Source organism: Siphateles boraxobius, unplaced genomic scaffold (assembly GCF_051911475.1).
Source record: "Siphateles boraxobius isolate OS27281-9 unplaced genomic scaffold, OSU_SipBor_1 20, whole genome shotgun sequence".
NCBI lineage: Eukaryota > Metazoa > Chordata > Actinopteri > Cypriniformes > Leuciscidae > Siphateles > Siphateles boraxobius.
The window spans coordinates 10946147-10969840 of record NW_027508811.1 but is presented as its reverse complement, the minus strand read 5'-3'; the positions used below and the strand labels follow the sequence as shown (position 1 = coordinate 10969840).

The following is a 23694-nucleotide window of genomic DNA, read 5'->3' as shown; positions in this document are numbered from 1 at the left end:
TCTAACTTCTAACCCCCTTTTATGGGCTCCGTAGAATGCTTGATTCATTTTCCATGCCTTTCCGAATTCGGATTCGGGCTTCAGGCACATCCCTATTGTACTTTATGCATTAGCACTGGCCAATATGGTGGTAAAGTTAAGACTTCTATGCAAAAACCTTTTATTACCAATGCCTTAAAAGAAATGTGCAGTGTAAATTAATTTATTCAGATAGCAAAACTGTCATATAACAGAGGTTTATCAAGACAAAATGAGTAGGGTAAAGTGGGGAAAAATTAAAAATTCTGTCATTCTTTACTCACCCTCAAGTTGTTCCAAACCTGTATGAACTTCTTTGTTCTGCTGAACACAAAAGAAGATATTTTGAAGACTAAGGGTAGCCAAACAGTTGATGGACCCCATTGACCTCCATAGTATGGAAAAGAAATACTATTTAAGTAAACGGGGTCCATCAACTGTTTGGTTTCCAACATTTTTAAATAATAATATAATAATAAATAATATATCTTCTTTTGTGTTCAACAGGAGAAAAAAAAAGTTCATACTGGTTTTGAACAACTTAAGAGTGAGTAAAGGATGACAGAATTTTCATTTTTGGTTCAACTATCGCTTAAGGACTGTGTAGTTTTTAACAAAAGTTAAATGTGTTTAGAATATTTATCACAGTTTTCAGTGACAATGACATCAATTATAAACCAAGTATGAAAAATGTCCAGAGTTTTCATGTTATTAGATTTTAAACAAAAATTGAATGTGTACCAACAGGGCGTTTTGCCCCCCAGGGTGGGGTAAAATGACCCCACTCTGCCAAAGCAATTCGATTTATACATTTACAGCAAAATCAAAGTACAAGCAGTTTTAGCTTAAAATTAAAAAGACAAGCCAAAATAACAGATAAATATGAATATTTATTAATGAACCATGCTCAAAATCATTATAAGAGCCTATTTTAAAAATAATGTTACTGATGCTAACCGGCTCGCTTACTAGCTAGCTGATGCTAACTTGAGGTATTTTTGGCTGGTCATGTGATCTCAACATGGTGGCCCCTGAGGTGGTTCCATGTAAAATAGATTAGGCTACTGATGTTACTGGAGTCGTCATTTGAGTGCATATCATGTTCAAGTAGTCTACTACTCATTTCTTTCTCTGGAAGACTTTTTAATGGGAAGTGCACTTTAAGGCCAGACTCAACAAACCATACATACTGTAATAGACCAGAATACAGAATAAAATACAAAAATTAAATTGAATGCAAATGTGTTTTTAAAAAGTCTGATGCACAAGGTTGAATCAGCAGGTATGGCAGCACACTCTCATGGCAATTAGAAGCTACTTATTTTATCTTTAGGTTAGTTCGTATGAATTTTTACGATCTTCAAGCTTACGTTTCTTGTAATAATTCATAAGAAATCACCAGCTTGGAAATTAGTTACATACGGGTTGGGTCAGACTGTGTTGTCAATACAGTATGAACTGTCATATCGAAATAAGTTTTCATAGTCCTGCTGTGCTCAAGGTCTATTAGAGGGGTTGACAAAGCCCAATTATTGAGCCATACCCTGCGATATAGACAGGCTGAGGAGAAAAAGGGATGACACAGGATGAGAACAAAGACAAAGAAATGATGATTACATTATTGTGGCTTTATGAACACGCATCATCCTCATTCTAAGAGTTCTTTCATCATCATTGCGCAATTCTAAAAACCATTAGAGAGCAGCATAAGAATGTTTTTGTTTGTTTTATTGTGTATGCCGTTTGTTTGATCATGTTGTTTGAACTACCACCGTTGCCTAGAGCACACACTGCGAGTCTGTGTACGCAGAGACATCCAGGCGCTGTCACACCCATGGCCTGGTCTGTCTCTCTCTCTCTTCATCTCCAATTCATCATCATCGTCGTCATCTTCTTCTGCTTCTTCTTTTCTTTTATACCCGGCACTACAAAAGCGGATGTCGCTGCTAAACCACACAAAGCGAAATTATACAAAGCCCAAATTTACCTGTAGATGCAGTTTCCATGGCAACGCCGCTTCCTTCAAAGGGATGGAATTGTTGCTTGGGCGCGAGCAAATCGTCCCGCATCTCGTCGAAGCGGGGCCCTGCGCTCCCAAACATCCCGTTCTTCTCCTCGTCCTCCTCGAACCATTTCCCATCCAAACCCGGCCCCTCGCTCGAATTGGCGGACATGCTTGCAAGTTATCTCACGCAGTGAGTTTGTTCCGAAGCGAGAACGATTCTGTGTGATCGCAGAAGGGATTGAAAGATGTGACGCTTAATATGGCCGATCCTGACCGATGCTTCCCGTCTCGCAGCAGCGGAGCCAGTGGGCTTGATGTGTTTGGTTCAGTGTCTCGGAGCTGACGTCACTGTATCTGTGCGGCTCGCGGTTGGCAGTTGGCACGGATTTAGGACGGAGAACGAGAGCGACATTCCGGTTAGAGGACAGTCCGTGTGCGCGCGCCTCCACACCAAGGGCGTGGTTCATGCTATACATAAGATTCACGCAACATTTAAGCTTTTTAAATTGACGTCAACGTAATGACAAAGAATTCATCCAGCTATTCATAAAATTATTAATAAAAATGAAATGTTTCCTGATTATTGCAGCTTAAATTAGTTTTCCTTAAAAATTGTGTTCTTAATTATGTTGATTAAGGTGAACGGTCCCCTTCTATTTCTTTTCTTCGGAATTGTAATGATGCTACTCGAGTCTCAAATAGACAGATCTGGCTCTGAGGATTTGGGGTGGGAGAGATGTTTTTTTTTTTGTAGAGACATTAGGAAGCTATTTATTTTACTTCTTGCTATAGGGATTTTGTTTTTGCATAACTAATTTGTAAAATGTAATTCATTTTGTGAAGTTCCAAATTAAATTTGAAACACGCATAATAATTCATCATACCACAAGAAGCGTCGCATTTAAAACTCATTCCAAAAATGGCCCTGCAACGCTTTCTCATTTGATGTAGTTTTACTGTCAGAGTTGGCTAAAACTGAAAGTAAGGCAATGAGCAGGTTGTACGGGGCTGTACCGTGTTATGAACGTGTGGATGATCCGGTGTTTTAGCACCGTCTGCTGGAGGACAGCAAGATATTCCAGCAGGGCTTCCTTAGCACCAGCGAACCACGCTTCCTTAGCAACGGCCTGATGTAAACATTGCAGTGACTAACATAAAAAGAAAAATCACTAACTTACAAGTGCGGCTCGATACTTGAGAGTTGATATGTCCTCACTGTTGAAAGGTATGTTTACAATTGACCGGCATCATGCAGCTGTTAAACTTTATGGTAAAAAGAGTGTTAACGGATCTGTTGGATTTGTAGTTCTAAATCATGGAGTGTGAAGGAATTTGACTTGGTCATTTCATCTGCCGGTCTCTGTCTGTACAAGTTTACAGCCGGGCATACGTAAACAGGTGAGGATTTTCTAGTAGGCCTATGAATATGCATTTACTAGTAAAAATTTATACATAAATAAGAAAGTCTATTTTTGTGTGAGATATTTTGCGAAAATTTTTATTTTCTTAAATAATTAAAAGTTTTTTCCAGGATTGTAGGTGTTTTAAACTGTATCAGCTTCGCACTCTTCAAAAAGAAATGCAGATTTGTTTTATTATACTGTTTAGTAAATAGAATTTTAGTAATGTTCAGTAACGAATTAGAGACTACGTTTTAAATTTTTACATTTGTTGAATGAAAAATACTGTTTTTAAGGAGATCATGACACAGAATGAAAAGCAGAGTCTAACTGGAGATGAAGAAATTATAAAAGAGCTGGTGAGTTTTTTTTAAGTGTGATGCTTAATTTACTTGCATTTTGTAGGTTGTCTAAAGTTTGATTAATCAATATTAGCTTCGAACTTCATGTGCAATGTGCTCTCAAGGTTTTGTTTTCTAATCTAAGCCACATGTGCTGGTTAGCGCCGAAGTTTATCCGGGTTTGTTCTCTGTTTATTTCCTCAGTGTGTGTCTAATGGACTCTGCCATGAGAGGGTCTGTCAGGAGGGGAGTGGTGAAACGGTTCTGGAGATGTTTTTCTCTGGGTTCCCGCGCATGGTGGGACTCTCTCTCTTCCCCAGACTGTCCAGACTCACTATTGTCAGCCAAAACATCAGCTCAATCCAGGACCTGGAGTTTTGTCCACTCCTCAGAGAATTATGGGTAGTGGAGTGCAAGCTCACTGTAAGTTACTGGAAATATTTGGAATATTGTAATAATATTTCTGGAAATATTTTATGGGGTTTCATTTGGATTTCAGTGTGATCACAAAATCTTTTTTGTCTTTTTATGCAATTTTGTCAACATGGTTCATTTCATATGCTTTATTTGATTGATTTACTACAATTAAGATGAAAGTGAGCAAACTAATTTAATTTATTTTGACTTATCTGTTATTGTTTGTGTGTTGTAGGAAATCTCAGGCCTACATAACTGTGTGCATCTGCTAAAGTTATTTCTGTATGACAACAACATCCAGCAGATCACAAATCTAGAGATGTTGGTTGGCCTTCATGTTCTGTGGCTAAATAAAAACCAGATCGCTGACATACAGGTACTCTATGTTTATGTGTGGAAATACTATAAAATTTCAAAGAATGATATCTGTGTTTTACACCGATGTTTTACACCTTGATTTAAAGGGACTCAATTCACTTGTAAACCTTCAGGAGTTGAATCTTGCTGATAATGCTATTGAGACTATTGGTAGGTTCATTGTAAAACACCACATTTTGGCAATTGTAGCATTTAATTTTAGTACTATAATAGTATAATACACTTAGACGTTCAAAATCTGATGCTGAATACTCTAATATTTAAATTTTTTATCTCTGAGGTCATAGCCTGGATCCTAACATCAATCTCCAAAATCTTAACCTCTCAGGGAACAAAATCAGTTCCTTCAAGGTATGAGAAATATAACATTATTCAACCTGCCATTTTAATGAACTTTATCATAATCAATAGTATTTGCTAACCTTTGCTACTCATGCAACTTACTTATGCTCATACTTACATTTTTAATATCCTTTACCCTAAAAGTGCGGTCGCATGTCCTGTTGCTTGGCGAACTTTTGCTGGCAAAGTTCATTAATTTCATTATGAATAAGATTGGGAGTTTCCAGATTTCACTCATGTTCAGATGCCCCATGCTAACCAACAGAAATCTACTTGGTATGAAAGTGACTTTATGAATTGCTTTATGGATGCAAGGGATGCATCCTCTCATAGGATTTACATACAGTCTCATCAATAATAATGAGACATCAATGTACTATGGTACAAGACAACGTCACATCCTGTGACATTGACAGGAAGACGAATTTAAACCCAGAAGATGAAAATAGATGATGAAAGCTTACAATTAACTAGTTTTCTCCTACAATTAAAATGAACGGATAGTCACATTGTCTTCTTTGATGTTATAAACACATATAACTCTCAAAATCTCAGAAAATGAGATTTAGTGTTTCACGATTAATCATAAACTTTGGTTTTGCTGCAAACATTAATGATACCTATAATCATGTGGCTTGCTGAGGAGAAGTGTATCTATTATCTTTCCATGAAATCCATGACTTTTCCATGGTTTACAATAAAATAGGCAATAAATCCTACACCCACAGCACACATTCTGGCAGCGAGTTTTCCATGGGCAAGTACCACTCACATATTCTGTAAAAATCCAATTTTCATAAGTTTTCTCTTATCAGGTTTTTGAATGCTCTTTGTGTAGAGCCCATTTTGTGTTTTTTGTTTGTTTGTGTCGGAGATTACAGAGTAATAATTTCCTTCTGGCCTTCACACCATTATTACTGCAGGCCTGTATCAACAGGCCATTATTGCATCCTCCCTCCTGCTCACTATAGATCTGATTACTGTTATTTATGTGCATACTCTTTACTTTCTCATCTACCCTTGAAAGACCTTATCATTTCAGGAATGGCAAGATTCAAGCTTTTTCTTTTCAGTTCACATCATTATTGTAATGTGACATCTCTGCCCAAGCAGTTTTCAGCTGTCTCTCCTTTACGAGAGGAAAAAGAGGCACTTTTTCAATAACACATACATAATTTAGTTTTCAAATGGTGCGGAGTCTGAACGGGGTGTGCATCTCTAAATGGGAGCCTTTGTTTTTTATGTGTGAGTCGTGATTGAAAGCTTCTCTGTATGTCTGACGGTTCTTCACAGCTCTTTCTGTCTAACACACACACAGAATCATGACCCAAGCCGAAAAGTGTTTGTATGGTGCTTTTTGTGCTGTTCATCTGTGGGTTCATTGTTCAGGTGAACTGTTTTCAGGCTCATTTGAGGCTTTTTTTTCTCTAATGGGAAACTAATGCACTTCCGTTTAATGTCCAACATGAAGCAAAATGTTTAATTTGTGTAAGCGAAAGTTGTTTCCTAATATTTCAGAAATATTAATACCAAAATAATAATAACAAACAGCATTTATACATTCATGCAAAAGATGCCAGCATGTAGGTGGTTGCCAGGTACAAAGATATTCTGAAGGATATTTAGGACATTGCTATACAGATTGCTAAGGTGTTCGGGTGGTTGCTAGATGGTTTCTTACTTGCCCAAGTCAAAAATGCCAAGACTCTATAAAGGCATTCTGGTCCCTAAATACAGCTCAGGTCTCTCCTTCCAGGATCAACAAAGATGTTGATACATGTTGTACACGTTCACCATAAGGTTCTAGGGTTTTTTCAGCTTATTTATCAGCTACCAGGTAAAAATCACAAGTTGGATCACATTTCAAGATATAATTAACGCCCATAGTGTAGACAAATATACCTCAAGTATGAGTAATAATAGTGATGCTTGACAACTAAACATAAGTAAAAAATATATGGTTTACTCACTTATTGTAGAATGTCAGTTGTTAATTTACAAACAGAATTTTTATGAATAGTCCTGATTCCTGAAAGAAACACATATAGTATGTGAAATTTGTACAATTATTGTTTTCCTTATAGGAACTGACCCATCTGACTCGGCTTCAACAACTGAGACACCTGAGTCTGAAGGACCCTCAGTCTGTTCCAAACCCGCTGTGTCTGCTCTATAATTACTACATACATGTCATATATCACATGCCACACCTGCAGTGCCTGGACACATATGACATATCCAGTAAACATCTCAAAGACTTTGCAGAGGTAAGAGAATGTGTATTTTATTCATCTGAAAATGTATCTTTTTTGTTTCGGGTTGACCAAAGAGATGAGAATTATGGGAACGTGTGATTGTGCATCAGTCTACAGTCATGAAGAAAATTATGTATTACACCATGAGGGTACGTTATGCACAAAGACAGTTTGATGATCTCAAAGCCAAGCTCAGGCAGCAGAGGAGAGACCAAATACAACTACCAGAGGAGAGAATACGAGTGCTAGCACGCATGCTCAGAAATGTGAGTATATACAGTATGCAGACAGGGGCTGAACACTTTTTTTTTTTTTTATTCCCTAAATTAAAACATTCTCAAATCCATATTCAACTTCTGGGCACAAATTTGTCCCCAAACTATAGCTGAGTATTTGCACTAAATTACACTTACCCTCTTTGAGCAGCTAGAGTGTGAGCTGTGCCTTGTTCAGTGTGCTGGGAAGAAGTCAGAAGAACCTGAAGACTTGACCTCTGACCTTCATCATGACCATAGTCATGAGCAGAGACTGCAGCACAAGCTAGATGCTCTTAAAGACCGACTGAAATTCTGGGAAGGGCGTTTGGAGGAGTGAGTGTGCATTTTTCTAAAAGTATGATTACTGTGTGCATGATTATTTTTAGGTTTAGCATGTCTGTGTTTTGTTTTCTCAGGATAGTGTCATGTCACCAGCGTGATGTAGCTGTGGCCTCAGATAGAAAGGAGATGATGATGCACTTCCTGCTGTTGGAACTGGAAACTGTAGGGAACATTCGCTTTGAGGAAGGAAACAGCAGCGAACCTTGGTACCACATATATGTATACAAGATCTGTTGTATAAATACACAACATGCAGAATTACTTATCTGTACTGTTTTCTGCTTCCTCTCTCAGGTTCACGTCCTGTTATGATCTTTTGCTATCTCGTTTCTGTGTGTGGGATTATAAACCTCAGCACATCACTGGCATTAAGATCAATCAAATTATCCGTATTCATAACCGTGCCCTGCGGCAACGCTTCCAGGACAAAGTGCAGTCTCTGCTTTGCAGACATGAGTCTTCACCCTTCTCACAGTGAGTCAGTCAGATGCTAGTCTAACAGATCCTGACTTTAAAGTCTTCTCCACTTTGTATCTTATTTTAGCCTAAAACACCCACTTAGATTGGAAGAGGCAGTCTGACTTACATGTAAAACTCTGACTCCCCGAGGTTTCATATCACACAGCTAAGTCAGATTAGAACTTTGTCTTATGCCATTTTTTAGTTCAGGAAGCATCAATAATAAATGTGTACAGCTGTCACAAAATCCATCAAGATATTTGGCCCAAATATTTTTAGGGCCATTGAGATTTGTTTGCATTGTCACATTGTTTTTTAGCAAAATCACATTGTTGTTATCACAATTAAGCACAGACTATTTTCAGGTAATAAGTTTCAGAATGAATATTAAAAATGTCAATTAATATAAATATATATACACACACACGCACACACATGTGTATGAATTATGATTTTTTATTGTCCTAAAATGTTGTCTTACTTTTATATTCATGAATAAAAAAAAACTAATAATCCATATTCATATCGAATTTTAATTTCATGAGATATGATTCACAATGTCTGTGGAAGAGATTATCTGTATATATCATTTTTACATATCATTATTATCTGTATATATCATTATTTATCATTATTGGGGTTATCATTTGTGTATGTGTGTGTGACAGGAACTATAAATGCAGCATGGAGTATCTGTTCTACGTGCCCGATCCAGAACATTCCTGTGAAAGTGATGAGATACTACAAATCCCAGAAAATGGTTTTAAAACTGCTGATGCATATAAGGTACATCACCGATAAAGCTCAGTGAGAAGTGGTTTTGAGTTTCTGATGTTTGTATTGTTTTTAAACGCGCCCACCAATCATCACCTTGAACGTGGATGTGTGTGTCTTGCCTTCAGGCATTAGGCAGAGAGAGAGCCATCCCCCTCTCTAACAGTGTGAGTGTGTCTGATCGACTGAGAATGATATTCATGCAGAGGAAGAGCTGCTCAACATCGGAAAGAAGCCCTGCAGACCCTCTTCCCTACAGACATGGTGTGGATTCACTCACAAACTTTTCACTCACAACCACTAATTTTTGCACTACTAGTGGCACCAAACAATAGTACAAAAATAATGATTGTATCCCTTATTTGGACAAGCAGGTTGCTCTTGTCCCAAAAGCAATCCAGTATAAAATGTATACAAAATTTATAATTCAATAGTAGATTATATACACTATAAAACATTTGCGGTTGGTAAGATTTTTGTAATGCTTTCTAAAGAAGTCTCTTCAGCCTCAAATATTATTACAATTCAAAATAACTGTTTTCTATTTTAATATTTAGATATATCTCTATATTAAAATTCATAAATGTAATGAATTGAAAACAGTTGTTCAGCTTAATATTTTTGTGGAAACCATGATACTTGGTTCTTTTATTCTTTGAGGAATAGAATGCTCAAAAAGAACAGCATTTGATGAAACTCATATCTTTTGTAACACTATAAGCTGACCAGTTTAACATGTTCTTGCAGAAAAAAACGATTCTTTTCTCTAAAAATAAAATCTTACTGCCCCCAAACTTTCCAACGGTCGGTAATGTACATACATGATGAATAACTCAATAATATCGCTGATATTTAAATGTGTTTGCTTTTGTGCATGTATATATGTTTGTAGGTCAGTTGATCATTTCTAAAGTGTTCCTGGGCCGCAGTGCTGCGGTGAAGGAGGGTCTCCCAATAGATTGCGATCATTACCCCAAAGCAAACTCTGTCTATCTCAGTATGAGCTCTAAACAGCAAAAGCAAACTGCACAAATAGGTGAGTTGGAGTGTGTGTACCCATCAGAGAAAAGTGTCTTCAGGGCAGCGCTGATTGAAGCAGCAATGTGTGTGTTTTTGTTCACCAGACATGCCGTGTCCCTCCAGCCTGCCAGACATCTGCAACTGTAGACAGCAGCAGAGACTTTGGTACATTTTTGACCATGAAATGGTAATGCCAGAGTACCTTGTGGACTTTGAATACATATCACAGGTATATGTGTTATTGTGACACGCAGCCACCATTATGTCTTTCAGAATGTAGTATTCAGTAATCAAACTTTGTATCTTTATATTATGGCATCTTTCTCTAGGACACAACCCAGCCCTCTCTAGACTCCAAATCCAGTTCTGATACTGGTGATGCTCCATCTGTGTCCCGTGCTGAGCTGGATCTGGATGAGGAGGCATTAAATATGGAACCCATCCTGAAGCCAAATCCTAAAATGCTCAGCATAGAAGAGAAATCCATACTGACTGTGGCCAGAGCAAACATCCTCAGTCAGATCACAGTGAGATTTACAATAGCTAACATACATAAACCCATGTGTTTGTAGCATGAGTAATTCAGTTAGTGAAGTCTATCATTCAAAGATAGACTTCATTCAATGACCAGTGGTGGAGCCTGACAGTATAGTAATTTTATTGACTTATTTCCTGTCATACAGGTGCTTAATCTTCATGGCAACAATCTGAATAAACTGCCGGAGATTTCCCGACTCACGGCTCTGAAGCATCTGACCCTTAGCTTCAACGAGTTCACTCATCTGAACGATATTTCACACATGGTGATGAGATCATCCTATTAATTAATAAGCTTTTTCTAAACATAACATTATCACTAAACCAAGCAGAATGATCAACTGAAATTGATGGCAAATCTTCCGCCCTCATGCGAAATTCCTTATAGCTTGTATTTCTATTGAAATGACTGAATTTCTCCTGCAAAAATTTGCCAAACAATGGTAAATGTGACCATACCTTAAGCCATATTTTATAATCACCTATCATAAAAAAATCTCTTTTCATGTTATAACCAATTAAATCAATAAAATTAAGTCTTGTGCAATTTTATTTTCTCATAGAATATGAAGCAAAGAGAGTTCTGACTTTCATTGTCCCTCTGTCTTTCTCTCAATCCTTTAGCCAAATCTGGAGTCTCTGGATGTTAGTTTTAACCATATTTCCTCTCTGGAGGGACTGCGTGGACTTGGTCGGCTCATAGAACTGGATCTTCGCTGGAATCTGTTGACCCGAGTCAGAGATGACATGAACGTTTTGCGTAACCACGCCCCGGCCCTGCTTCGACTGGACACACGTCACAATCCTTGGCATAGGGTATAAGTCACTTTACATGAGTGATCTTCATATTAGGCAGTAGAAAACGTGAAGCATAAAGATCAAATGAAGATTGACCAAGGCTATACATACACTACCGTTCAAAAGTGTTTTTTTTTAATCAAAATGAATACTTTTATTCAGCACGGATGTATTAAACTGATCAAAAGTGACAGTAAAGACATTCATAATGTTACAAAAGATTTCTATTTCAGGTGCTGTTAGCTGCTGTTAGTTTGAGCTTTCTATTCATCAAAGAACCCTGAAAAAAATCATCACAGTTTCCTCAAAAATTATAATAAAAAATGTTTCTTGAGCACCAAGTCAGCATATTAGATTTCTGAAGGATCACGTGAAACAGAAGACTGAAGTAATGGCGCACAGGAATCACAGGAATAAACTACATTTAAAAATCTGTTAAAATAGAGTAGTTATTTTAAATTGTAACCATATTTCACAATATTATTGTTTTTCCGACAGCCTTGGTGAGCAATAGACATCTTTCAAAATCATTTAAAATAATGGGATACACACCCACAATTCACCATTGTAATCACCAACCAAGTTGGTCCAGCTGACACGGTATACATATTTAATTTATGTTTACATTTAAATGTGAATATAAATACATTTCACTTGTGTGTTGCAGAATGAGTGTGTGCGTATGGTGGTTCTCGCCCGGCTAAAGACTCTCACTCATTTGGATGATGTTTTAGTGATGGAGGAAGAAGCAGCTACTGCTGTACAAGTGGTTGCCCGATCTAGAATCAACCAAGTATGTATATACTGGACATTATACTTAATGTTAAAATCTGTGTCCACATCCACTGGAACGTGTGTGTGTGTGTGAGCAGGCATCTCTGATGACCCACTCTCGGAGTGACAGTGAACGTCCCCGCAGTCTGAGTTTGCTCTCTACAGCACACCTGCTCACACAGATCAACCCGTCTCCATGGAAACTCTCGCAAGAGCTTGAGTCAGGCTGGACCTCCAAAGTATGACATATAAACTCAGATTCTCTCATCCTCTCTCTCACATACACACTTTTAAAAGGGTTACTTTGGTTAAAACCAAAACTGAAGCTTTTGTCACGTTTACCCACCCACATATCATTCCAAACCTGTATGACTTTGTTCAATGCACTACTTTTGTGTTTTTTTTTCTTCCTTTTTTCATTTTTTATGCTAAATAGCCCCACTTCCCATTTATTTCCATTATGTGGAAATAAGCACTCTAGACATCTTCCTTTTTGTTCAGCAGAAGAAAGAAAGTCATATGGGTTCAAGATGACATGAGGGTGAGTAAATGATGACAGAATTTTTGGGTGAACCGTCACTTTAACTGATATACTTTGCCCTTTGGCATCAGATCACAGCGCTGAATCTTGATGGTCAGTGGTTGACCCGGATCAGTAATTTAGATCGGCTAGTGAATCTACGCTGGGCTTCTTTTGACAATAATGAATTAACCCGAATTGAGGGATTGGAACACTGCATACTACTGGAGGAACTTTCCCTTAACAACAACAGTATCAGTAGACTTGAAGGTACTTCTCTCTCTCTCTCTTTCTGTCTGTTTCTTTTACTGTATAATTTTTTATATAAAACCAGAGACTTTTTTTTTGTGTTCATAGCTGCTCTTGTTTGTTTGCAGGTTTGTCTGCAATGCATCGTCTGACACGTCTGAGCATTAACAGCAACCACCTACAGTGTTTAGACGGGGATGTGTTAGACCGGCTACCCAACCTTCACTTCCTGTCTGTTGAGAACAACATCATCTCTTCTCTGCATGGACTCCAAAGGTCACGATCCTTATTCGAGCTGTATGTCGGCAACAATGACATCAGCACCACCCGAGATATATACCACTTAAAGGTCAGGAGATTTGAATATCTTTTTGTGCAATTAATGAATTTTTCAAAGCATTCATTCAAAACACCTAGTGATGAGAATCTATCAACAGTGTAATGTTCTGTAGGTGGGGGAATGTTGAAGGGAATAGAGTGAAAGTGTGGTGGTGATGCAATATCTGTTTCTTTCAGGCACTGTCTAGTTTAATTATTCTGGATCTGTACGGGAATCCCCTAGTGAGCAAACTGGAGAACTACCGGATATACATGGTTTTCCATCTGCCGTCACTCAAAGCGCTGGATGGAGTAGCTGTGGTAAATATATATGATGCTTTAAAGGAACAGTTCACCCCGCAAAAAAGAACATTCTGTCATCATTTACTGTCAACCATCTCATCATGGTCCAAACTCATGTGAATTTCTAAATGAAACATTTTGCAGAATGTCTGAGCTGCTCTTTTCCATACAATGAAAGCTAAAAGTAAAAGGGACAGAGACTGATATGAGGAATGGCATTTTAGGTGACCTATTCCTTTCTATTTCTTCTGATTTCTGTAAACTACTGTACAAAAGATTGTGGTCTGTAAGATTTTCTTATGTTTTTGACAGTAGTCTCTTATGCTCACCAAGGCTGCATTTATGTGATCAAAAATACAATGAAACAGTAACATTGGGAAATATTACCACAATTAATACTTTTATAGTGTAATTTATTCCTGTGATGGCAAAGTTGAATTCTGAATATTGACCCCAAACTTTTGAGCGGTAGTGTAAGTTTTTCAAATGCAAACGTTTCTGTCTGTGTAGGAAACGTGTGAATCAGAAACTGCTAAAGACGTATTTGAAGGGCGACTCAATGCAGATATGGTGGCCGAGAAGCTGGGCCATACTAACTACAGGGAACTGTCAGAGCTCAACCTGCAGTCCAGCTCAATCAGGTTCACTTCAACTCTCACTATAATGCTTCAGTCAGAATTAAGAATTGGATTTTTTTGGTTCACTCTTTATGTTTTCTTTTTTTCTGTGTGTTTTAGGATGGTGGATCTCGTTCCCGCTGATTTGTTCGTTAATTTACGCAGTATTAATCTAGACGGCAATAACCTCACCTCATTCAGCGGTCTGATCTTCCTGCCCAACATTAAGGTATATTTGTGTTTAAGACAGAGATTTTAGGATACACTTATGTCTGTCTTCCTCTAGTATAGTATAATAATATTATATACTAACAGCCACTGTGCATCTATGTACATATACATGCATGTTGATATGTTTGTGTATGTGGTCTCTGCAGGTGTTGTCTCTGAACTATAACCACATTGAGTCAATTCTGCCACGTCAAAAAGTTCAGAGTTACATGAGCAACAAGCAGATTCTCCATCATAAAGTCAGTTCCAGTGGATATGGGCAGCAGAACAGCAGGCCCAGCAGGTACACATACACAACAATCACTCCATCGTAATCCATTGGGTTATATACTGTAGTTTCTTGTCTAACCACTAGAGAGCGTCACAATTACATTTAATAAAAGATTCTTAGACAGCAGTGAATGTCTTTATGAGCTCAGAGAACAACTCACATCTTCTTATGCTGCAAAGTTTTGGGAGTGAGTCACATTTATTAACAGACTATACGTCATGCGTAGTATTTTTAAAGGGGCACCAGAGGGTTTTTCGGATTTTCAACGTGTAGCTAAATTCATCCACTCTCCCAAAAGACATGAAAGTAAACTATAATTACATTCACATTGTGTATCAGATATCAATTAAACACGTTGTCAAAATATATTTGAAATGATTATTATTGCCGATTGCAGATATCAGTGTGTAGCCTACTTTACAAACTATCATTTATTTTGCTAGTATTATGTGTATTTAAATATCAGAAACATAAAATAAACATTATATGGTTGAAAACACTGAACAGTTGTGATCTATGATTGTGATACATGAAAATTGAACATGCCCGCCTCTGGCTCAGCACCAGCCAAAGTGAGACGGGTAGCTGCAGGTCGGAGTAATTGGTGTGCCACGTCCCTACCTTTCAGCACACCCCTACCTTTCATCACGCCCATTATTACTCCGACCTGCAGATATCCACACTTAGCCAAACCGCAAACGCAGATTTGAAGTTATCATGGGGCAGTTCTAGGATTTGATCTTCAGGGGGGCCTAGCCCAATGTGAGTATGTGTGGCAAGAGACCATTGCCTAAGAAGTGCCTCTTTGTAAATTGCCATCACTATATTACTATATAGTAAGTCAAAAGTAACCTACCTGTACTTAAATTAGTACCAAGTCAATAAAACATTTTTTTAAGTTATATAATGATACCAGTCTTTCTGCAGTACAGTTACAATCTGTACATATTTAGGCTACTGTTTGACTAACAGAAAATTGTCATCATTATTAACATAATAACTAGCTAAAAACCAAAAATATGGACTCAGGGCCCAACACTTTTTTTTCTTCTGGCCTGGTCGGATCACAGTAAAAACTAATTGATTAACATTATTAACATGAAATAGAAGGTATATGAGGCTGCTTTCACTTTAAGACCTAATGCATAAATCCATTATATTGGGACACATCAACACTTAAGGCATAACCATCTGTGTTTATATGGCTACTTGTCGAGAAGGGCATTTTAATTATTTATTTAGAATTTTGTGTGTAGGCTACTCACGTGCTGTCTTTCTGTGAGAGAAACGATCTATAACAGCGCGCGAGTACCAAATCAAATCACTTGAATGTTCAAACTGATAAGTCTTAAAAACACGTGAAAATTATAAACTTTCTTGAAGCAATACTGGCCCAATCTTTCAGCTAGGTGATTATAGTTTTAGGGGGGGCTGAGATGACTAACAAAGTAACGGTAACAAAGCAAAACTAAAAACGGTCTAGAACCGCCCCTGATTTTATCAGTTTTTGTCTTTTGGAAGGTGCATTCAATATCCATTTGACACAAAAATCTGAGATGACACGTGAATGGGCCTCTGACTACATACCGTATTGATGCAGTGTGTCGGTGCTGTACTTTTCTCGACAACACACACTTCTACACTGCGTTTTGTCACTTCCTTTTGAAATGTCTCACTCCTTTCTTCCTTCTCTGTTTGTAGGGAGGGATTAACTGGTGATAATCTGGAGCCTCTGATGTCCAGTTTAGAGGTTTTGCATTTAGGTCATAATGGCATATCCAACCTGATCAATCTTCAGATCAGCCGACTGACTAACCTCAGAGCACTGTTCCTACAAGGTATTCACAACCTCTCCTGTATAGATCTATGTCTATCTATCTATCTACCTATCTATCTATCTATCTATCTATCTATCTATCTATCTATCTATCTATCTATCTATCTATCTATCTATCTATCTATCTATCTATCTATCTATCTATCTATCAATCTATCTGACAGAGTAAAGACTAAAGTTAAAATAGAAAAGTTAAATTGTGATAATATTTCACAATATACCGTTTTACTGTTTTTTTACCAAAAAAATGCAGCCTTGGTAAGCATAGGAGACTGAATATTACCGAACCCAAACTTCTGAACGGTAGGGTATGTGTATTCTTTATATCTATGAATGTATCTTCTCTCTTTCTCTAAGGAAATGATATCAGTCAGGTGGATGGATTTGATGGTTTGCGAAGACTACGTGAGTTGGTTCTAGATCGAAATCGAATTAAATCTTTGAGTGAGAACTCATTCAGTGAACAGGGAGTTCTGCTGGATTTGCACCTAGCAGAGAATCGCATCCGTGAACTGAACCACCTGCAGCCTCTCAAAGGGCTCCGGAGGTTGTTCTTAGACATGAACAAAATACAGGTACACAATAAACATCTTCTCAAAATACACAATAAACACATGTATATAATGCAGATACACAATAAACATATACACAAACATCTACACAAAGTTACAGCTGTGACTGTAATGCTTCACAAATGTGAAACAGACCACATTTTCATTATATGCTGGAAAAAGCTGCATGGAACCTATCCCTTTTGTTTATAATTTAACCATTTGTAAAAACCTTGCTAACCCACTGAGAATGTGTGTGTGTAGGTTTGAGTGCTTATTATTCACCCCTCCATTCCCATCTATCTGTATGTGTGTGGCTGCAGTTTTACTGTAATTACTAAATTACAGTAATTCAGTCACTTAGTGTGTTTGTATTAGTGCTGTTAGGCCCTGCGTGAGCTCTGCCTTTCGCCTGCCCCTGAATATAGAGTAATTACAGACAGCCATTATTACTGCACCAGCACAGCAGCCCAAGGGGACAATTAAGCAGTATTTACATTGATTGAAGGTCAGAGGTGTGTGTGGGTTTGTTTGTGTGTGTTCTCGAGCCTCACTGATATTTTATTCACCTCCCCATTTCTGACATGGCATGTTAACAAAAATCTTTAATTTGATGTTTCTTGTGTCCTGCCCATATGATTAACATGACAAAAACTAAAACTTTTAAAATATTTTAGATAAAAAAACACTGATATATACGCCCTTTTATTAGACAAACATTCATGGGTGAAAGACAAAGGGAAAATTAAGGATGCAGGATAAATTAAGGATAAATCTGTTAAAATCTTTTTAAAAAACAGGTTTAATTTAGAATGAACAACTAATAAAAATATCAAGTGGTGTAACCATCAGGTAAAAAGTACTTTTTTTAAAAAGCACAAATTTTAAATTAATTTCTTACGAAATGTTTTCGAACATATTTTTCAAAATGGACTAATATATTTAATTTAATATCCCTTTTTTACAAATATGATGAATATCATGGTAGTTTCTTTCCGTTGGTCATTTTGACATTTTCTAAAGTCCAGCTGAAATATATATGTAGTATATACACAATTTATTACATATAATTTTTTTATGTTGTTTATTGCAGTTTTTGGCATTACATGGATTATTCAAAATGAATAAATAGCAAAGAACAAAGGGAGGAAATACATCACACAAGTCAAACATACAAGTGAAACACATTAAACCTCTGCCTGAATCCTTTATTTGTTATCCTTGACTTCGAAGTCTGTTCATATACTTGTCAAACTCTGAAGGAAAAGGATAAATTACAGAATACATAACAATCAACAAAGAAATCAAAGAAGTCTTTAAGGGAAATACATGTATGCAAACAAATATACATAAATAAAATAAAAAGTAAAAACTTTAACTCTACCTCTTCCAAGCTAAATTTTGAATTCCCAAGGGTAGCATATGCTCTGTCGATCACATTTGCATGGACAGAGGACAAAACTGATGTATAACTTTCTACACGCTTTAATAATAATAATCCACAGGAAAATGGTCCTAAACACAAATGTGACCAGACCTCAAACAGACGAAAAGTAGGAACTTTAACGAATGAATGAAATAATGATAAACACCTGTGATGATTAAATTAACTACAATGAAAACAAAAGAGTGGCGGGAAACTGAACAAAGGAAAACGTGACTGAAAATAACAAACTTAAAGTCCACGAAAACAGAAACTAACTGAACATAATTGTGACCCCGCCACTACCCCTAATTTAGAATGGGGCCCTGTAGAATTTAAAGGGTTTATCTCTTAGTCTTAGTGAAGTGGAAAAGGCTTCATTTGGAATAAAGCCCTTAACAACAGTTATTCACTGAGCCACCGATGGGCTCAGTTATTCATTGTAATAAAATACATTTGCGGGCCGAACAATATTTGCAAGAGACGATCGCCCTTAAAACCATGAGGAAGTTCCTGAGTAAGTACCAACAAACAGATCTTAGGCTCTAAGTATTGCATCCACTTCTAGATAAACCCCTGCCCAGAATTGCTGGACCTTAAAACATATATGGCGAAAGATGTGTAGCATAAACCTTTGTTTTGCAAGCCAACCTCCATACTTTAATCATATTATTAAGAATGATGTTGCCTTTGATTAAAACAGACAACTTTGTGGAACTTTTTGTTCCGCCAAATAAAAGTTATAACTGAACCGTGTAGTCTCAGAGCTCTACCAGGAAGCAAAATGGTAAGCATCTGGAAGAAGTACAGTATGTTCATCTCGGCAAAGTGAATACGCCCTATCAATGATAACGGTAAATTGCCCCATCTATCAATAAATCTGTGATCTAATAGTCGGGTAAAATTTAATTTGTAAAGGCAATCCAAATTAGGTGAAATCTTTATATCTAATATGTAAACCCAGAAGGAGACCACCTAAACAGCAAGGAAACTTCCAAACCCAAAGAGTGAGCATCGTTAAACGGCATAGCCTCCAATTTTGCTAAATTGATCTTATATCCAGAGAAGGCACCAAATTCGAAGATCCAATCTGTAATTTTTTGCAGTGAGTCTAGATAGATTAAGACATCATCCGCATTAAGTGAGATTTTATATCTTTCTCCCTAAGGAGATACCTTTAATATCAGAGTCTTCTCTGATGGCAATTGCTAATGGCTCAATAGCCAGTACAAATATTACATTTATTCCTGTTTTGGCAAAGGTGAATTTTCAGCATCATTACTCCAGTCTTTAGTGTCACATGATCCTTCAGAAATCATTGTCAAATTTTTTTGTTGTTGTTGTAAATATATATGTATATTAAAAGTATCCTAAGAACCTAACGTGTCTTTTGTTTGTGTTACAGGATATTTTAGAACTAGAGAAACTGGAGGCACTCCCTTCTCTCATAGAGTTGTCTGTAGTGGGCAACCCAGTGAGTCTGACACACACACACACACACACACACACACACACACACACACACACACACACACACACACACACACACACACACACACACACACACACACACACACACACACACACACACACACACACACACACACACACACACACACACACACGATGCTCTAGTCTAGGTCAAGAGATTTCAAACTGAGCTCTTGGCTGAACTGCAGACTAACCATGATTATAGGCAAATCCTTACACACACTCACTCTCTCTCTCTCTCTCTCTCTCTCTCTCTCGCACACACACACACACACACACACACACACACAATGCTCTGGTCTAGATCAAGAGATTTCAAACTGAGCTCTTGGCTGAACTGCAGACTAACCATGATTATAGGCAAATCCTTACACACACACACACTCTCTCTCTCTCTCTCTCTCTCTCTCTCTCTCTCTCGCACACACACACACACACACACACACACACACAATGCTCTGGTCTAGATCAAGAGATTTCAAACTGACCTCTTGGCTGAACTGCAGACTAACCATGATTATAGGCAAATCCTTACACACACACACACACACACACACACACACACACACACACACACACACACACACACACACACACACACACACACACACACACACACACACACACACACACACACACACAATATAAAACATATCATGCCTTCTCTGGTTCTACCATAAATACAGTATGTTCTGTCCTCCGTACATGGCAGATCTTCCCTTTAAAGTTGGCATGAAACAGAAGTTGGGATAGTCATTTCTTCCCTATTGTCTGTGACATATCGAATAAGAAAAAATGTAGGATTGGGACTTGATTTTGTCCATCAAGAATTGATTGGATTGTTGGATGGTTGTGGTTTGTTGTCCCCCCTCTCATCGAAAAACATGTCATCAGAGAAGAGAAGAGATGTTGCTTCAAGAGGGACGGGAAGTTATTTTGAATAAAGATTACGAGGGCCCACAAATTAAATAAGTAATAATGATGTGGACGGATAAATCATTTATCATAAATACTGCAATATTCCATAAAAAAAGAACTGTCAATTTGATTTCATGGTGGATATAGGCATACTCTGCACTACCACACACCAGATGTGTGTTTTGTTTTTGCAGGTGGCACGGCGATCACTGCACCGGCCTCCAGCGGTACTGTATCTGTCTACACTGCAGGTTCTGGATGGCATTACCATCACACTGGAGGAACGAACCAGAGCAGAGCTTTTAAATAATGAAGCACAGGTACCTCACAATTACTATAGATCGACTGAATGGACCAAATACAACTTATACTGCAGATAGAGACAATTAGTTTGCGGATGTTTGTAGGGTTCTAGTTCAGGTGCTGAAATGACGTTACCTGGTTTGGTACCGTTGGTAACCAGACCGGCTCCTTTGAGAGGTACAGGAATACACACACTAATACCTGATCAACAGGACGACACACACGATACCAGCAGATGTAAGTATACATACAGACGCACACCAAATGTGTAGGCAAAACACAAACACACACCATGTTCACATTTTTGTGTGTTTTCAGATAAGAAGCAGAGAGCAGTTGTCTCTCTCATGCGTGGAGTTCAGAGTGACATTAACTTCAGGCAGATCAGAGGATCTTCCAGCCACTACATGACAGCCCTGCCGCAGACCGGATTCAGGGTTCTCTCTACTTTCCCTAAAGCTGATCCCGAGACCAGGTCTGTACATTACACACACACACATATACGGGTCATTATGTGATGTTGACGGATAAAAGGGTATAATAATCTTCATATTCTTCACAGGTATCTGTGTCACAGTGGACCCAGACCTCCTCCTCCTCCTCCTCTGTAACAACAGAGCCTTAGAGACACACTATGTTTGTCATGTTTCACCTTTGTCGTTGTGTTGTTGTTCATTGAGGTTCAACTTCACACATATTTTTCTCGATCTTTGGATTTTAAATAGGACTTAAATTCCCAATATGTTTATTTATTTGGAATTATGTCAATATCAAAGGCATTAAATACATGTTTTCTATTTGAGTCACTAAATGGTGTCTTTTATTTTAAGTCCTTGCCTACGAAATTCTCTATGAGTTTTTTTTGTGTGATTTTTAAAAAATGATGGTAATACTTTATTTTGATACTCCACTTTAGAAATTAAACTAACTATAAGTAACTACAACAACTAGTCATTAGAGACTGCCTGCTTAATATCTGCTAACACTTTACAGAGACATTCTACTGACTATAAGTAACTTTGCAAGTACGTCAACTTATTCTACTAACTCAAATCGTAACACCTTAAAGGGGTGATCGGATGCCCATTTTTCACAAGTTGGTATGATTCTTTGGGGTCTTCATGTAAAGTTTGTAATATACTTTGGTTAAAATTCCTCAATGGTTGTGTAAAACAACATCCTTTTTACCTCCTCAAAAACAGTTTTGTTCACAGGACCTGTTCCGGTGAATGTCTCTTTAAATAATAATGAGCAACTGTGAGTGTTGAGGCGAAACAAGAGGCGAAACTCTGATGTTTTTTTGGTAACAGCCACTAGATGGCGCTTCGGTATCGCGGCCGCCATTTTGGGGTGAAAATTCCAACTGGAGTTACTGGACAACAGCACAGATAACAATTAATCCAATCATTAAATACACATTTGAGGTAGTTTTTTTTTTTTGTTGCTTTATTGAGTATTTCCATTTTATGTAACTTTACACATTTACTACTATTATTAGTTACCAACTCCACTAGGCCTGAAATAAATTTTGTACGTTTTAATCCCCTGGATCATGCTACAAACATGATGATCTTATAGACCTTATGCGCCAGACAATCACGCGCGCGGCCATGTTTAGAATATTGTCTTAGAACTTCCGTTTTGCGGTCGCTCTGTATATTTGTAACTTATGGCATCGCTGTCGAGGATTAATTAGCTGGTGAATGGATTTTATTGTAGAGTAAAAGAAAGTCATCATGAGCAATGTAATGTAATGTTTAAAGCAGATGTCTTAACAAATGTCAGTAAACCGGGAAGATAAAAATTCATTTCATTAATACGTTCATAAATACGTAAGATCACAGTGAAAATACAAACCGGAAGACAAAAGACAACGAGCGCGGCGCTGAAAAGGGGCGGGGCTACATAAGATCTATGCCACCTACGTAACTAGAACTAGAACGCCGCCCCAATTTGCCTTCCATGATATATATACAGTATATATAATATATAATATAAATTGAGACTGTTTAGACTTTTTGAGGATTAAAAAAAGGATTGAATGGATTTTTTTCATTGTATGGTGGTTGTGTCCACACACTGCAAAAGACACATTTATTTGCAAACACCATATAAAAGTGAATTTGCATCCGATGACCCCTTTAACAGTCTAATACTCTAATGAGAGTTAGTTGATATGTAGCTGCAAAGTTACTTAGTTGAATGTCTGAAGTGGACTATATCGCAATAAAGTGTTACCAAAACTATTTGATAGTTATAAAATAATGCATTTGAATAATACAAGAATTCATACAAAACATTCTTGAAAAACAGATTGAGGTCAATTTAACTGTAGCTGCAAAATCTGGCCATAAAGGGGTCCCAGAGGGCTGCTTTTTGTGAGTTTAACTCATTCACAGACTCAGTGAACCAGTAGAACTCAGTAGCACATTTAAAATATTAAAACACTATAAAATTAAAACTGTAATATTTGTGATAAATATTATTTTTATAAATATGAATAAATTATTATTATTTTATCGAGCATAAGAAGAGAAAATGATTT

The 23694-nt window shown here is 37.4% G+C and overlaps 2 protein-coding genes across 3 annotated transcripts in view; one reads left to right on the top strand and one right to left on the bottom strand.

Annotated features, from left to right (window-relative positions):
* The window catches only part of rtn1a (reticulon 1a), a 33580-nt gene extending 31090 nt beyond the window's left edge, over window positions 1-2490 (bottom strand). Inside the window, exon 1 of one of the 2 annotated variants that reach the window (XM_077236712.1) lies at window positions 2006-2490. In XM_077236712.1, the coding sequence (XP_077092827.1) occupies window positions 2006-2192 (187 nt within the window). In that variant the 5' untranslated portion in view covers window positions 2193-2490. The remainder of the gene's footprint in view (window positions 1-2005) is intronic. The other variant, XM_077236711.1, reaches the window with a different exon arrangement.
* On the top strand, window positions 2200-21960 carry lrrc9 (leucine rich repeat containing 9). The gene is made up of 34 exons (XM_077236708.1): window positions 2200-3248; window positions 3330-3421; window positions 3720-3782; window positions 3969-4187; window positions 4417-4557; window positions 4646-4709; window positions 4840-4910; window positions 6986-7168; window positions 7267-7422; window positions 7583-7746; window positions 7830-7961; window positions 8050-8229; window positions 8883-9000; window positions 9117-9252; window positions 9881-10024; window positions 10113-10237; window positions 10338-10535; window positions 10692-10811; window positions 11170-11361; window positions 12011-12136; window positions 12216-12356; window positions 12730-12907; window positions 13015-13235; window positions 13403-13525; window positions 14018-14148; window positions 14245-14353; window positions 14502-14638; window positions 16328-16464; window positions 16821-17038; window positions 19843-19911; window positions 21041-21166; window positions 21254-21386; window positions 21468-21624; window positions 21712-21960. Exons 3-34 carry the CDS (start codon window positions 3726-3728, stop codon window positions 21758-21760), a joined length of 4455 nt encoding a protein of 1484 aa, XP_077092823.1. The 5' UTR covers window positions 2200-3248; window positions 3330-3421; window positions 3720-3725; the 3' UTR covers window positions 21761-21960.
* The last annotated feature ends 1734 nt before the right edge of the window (window positions 21961-23694 follow it).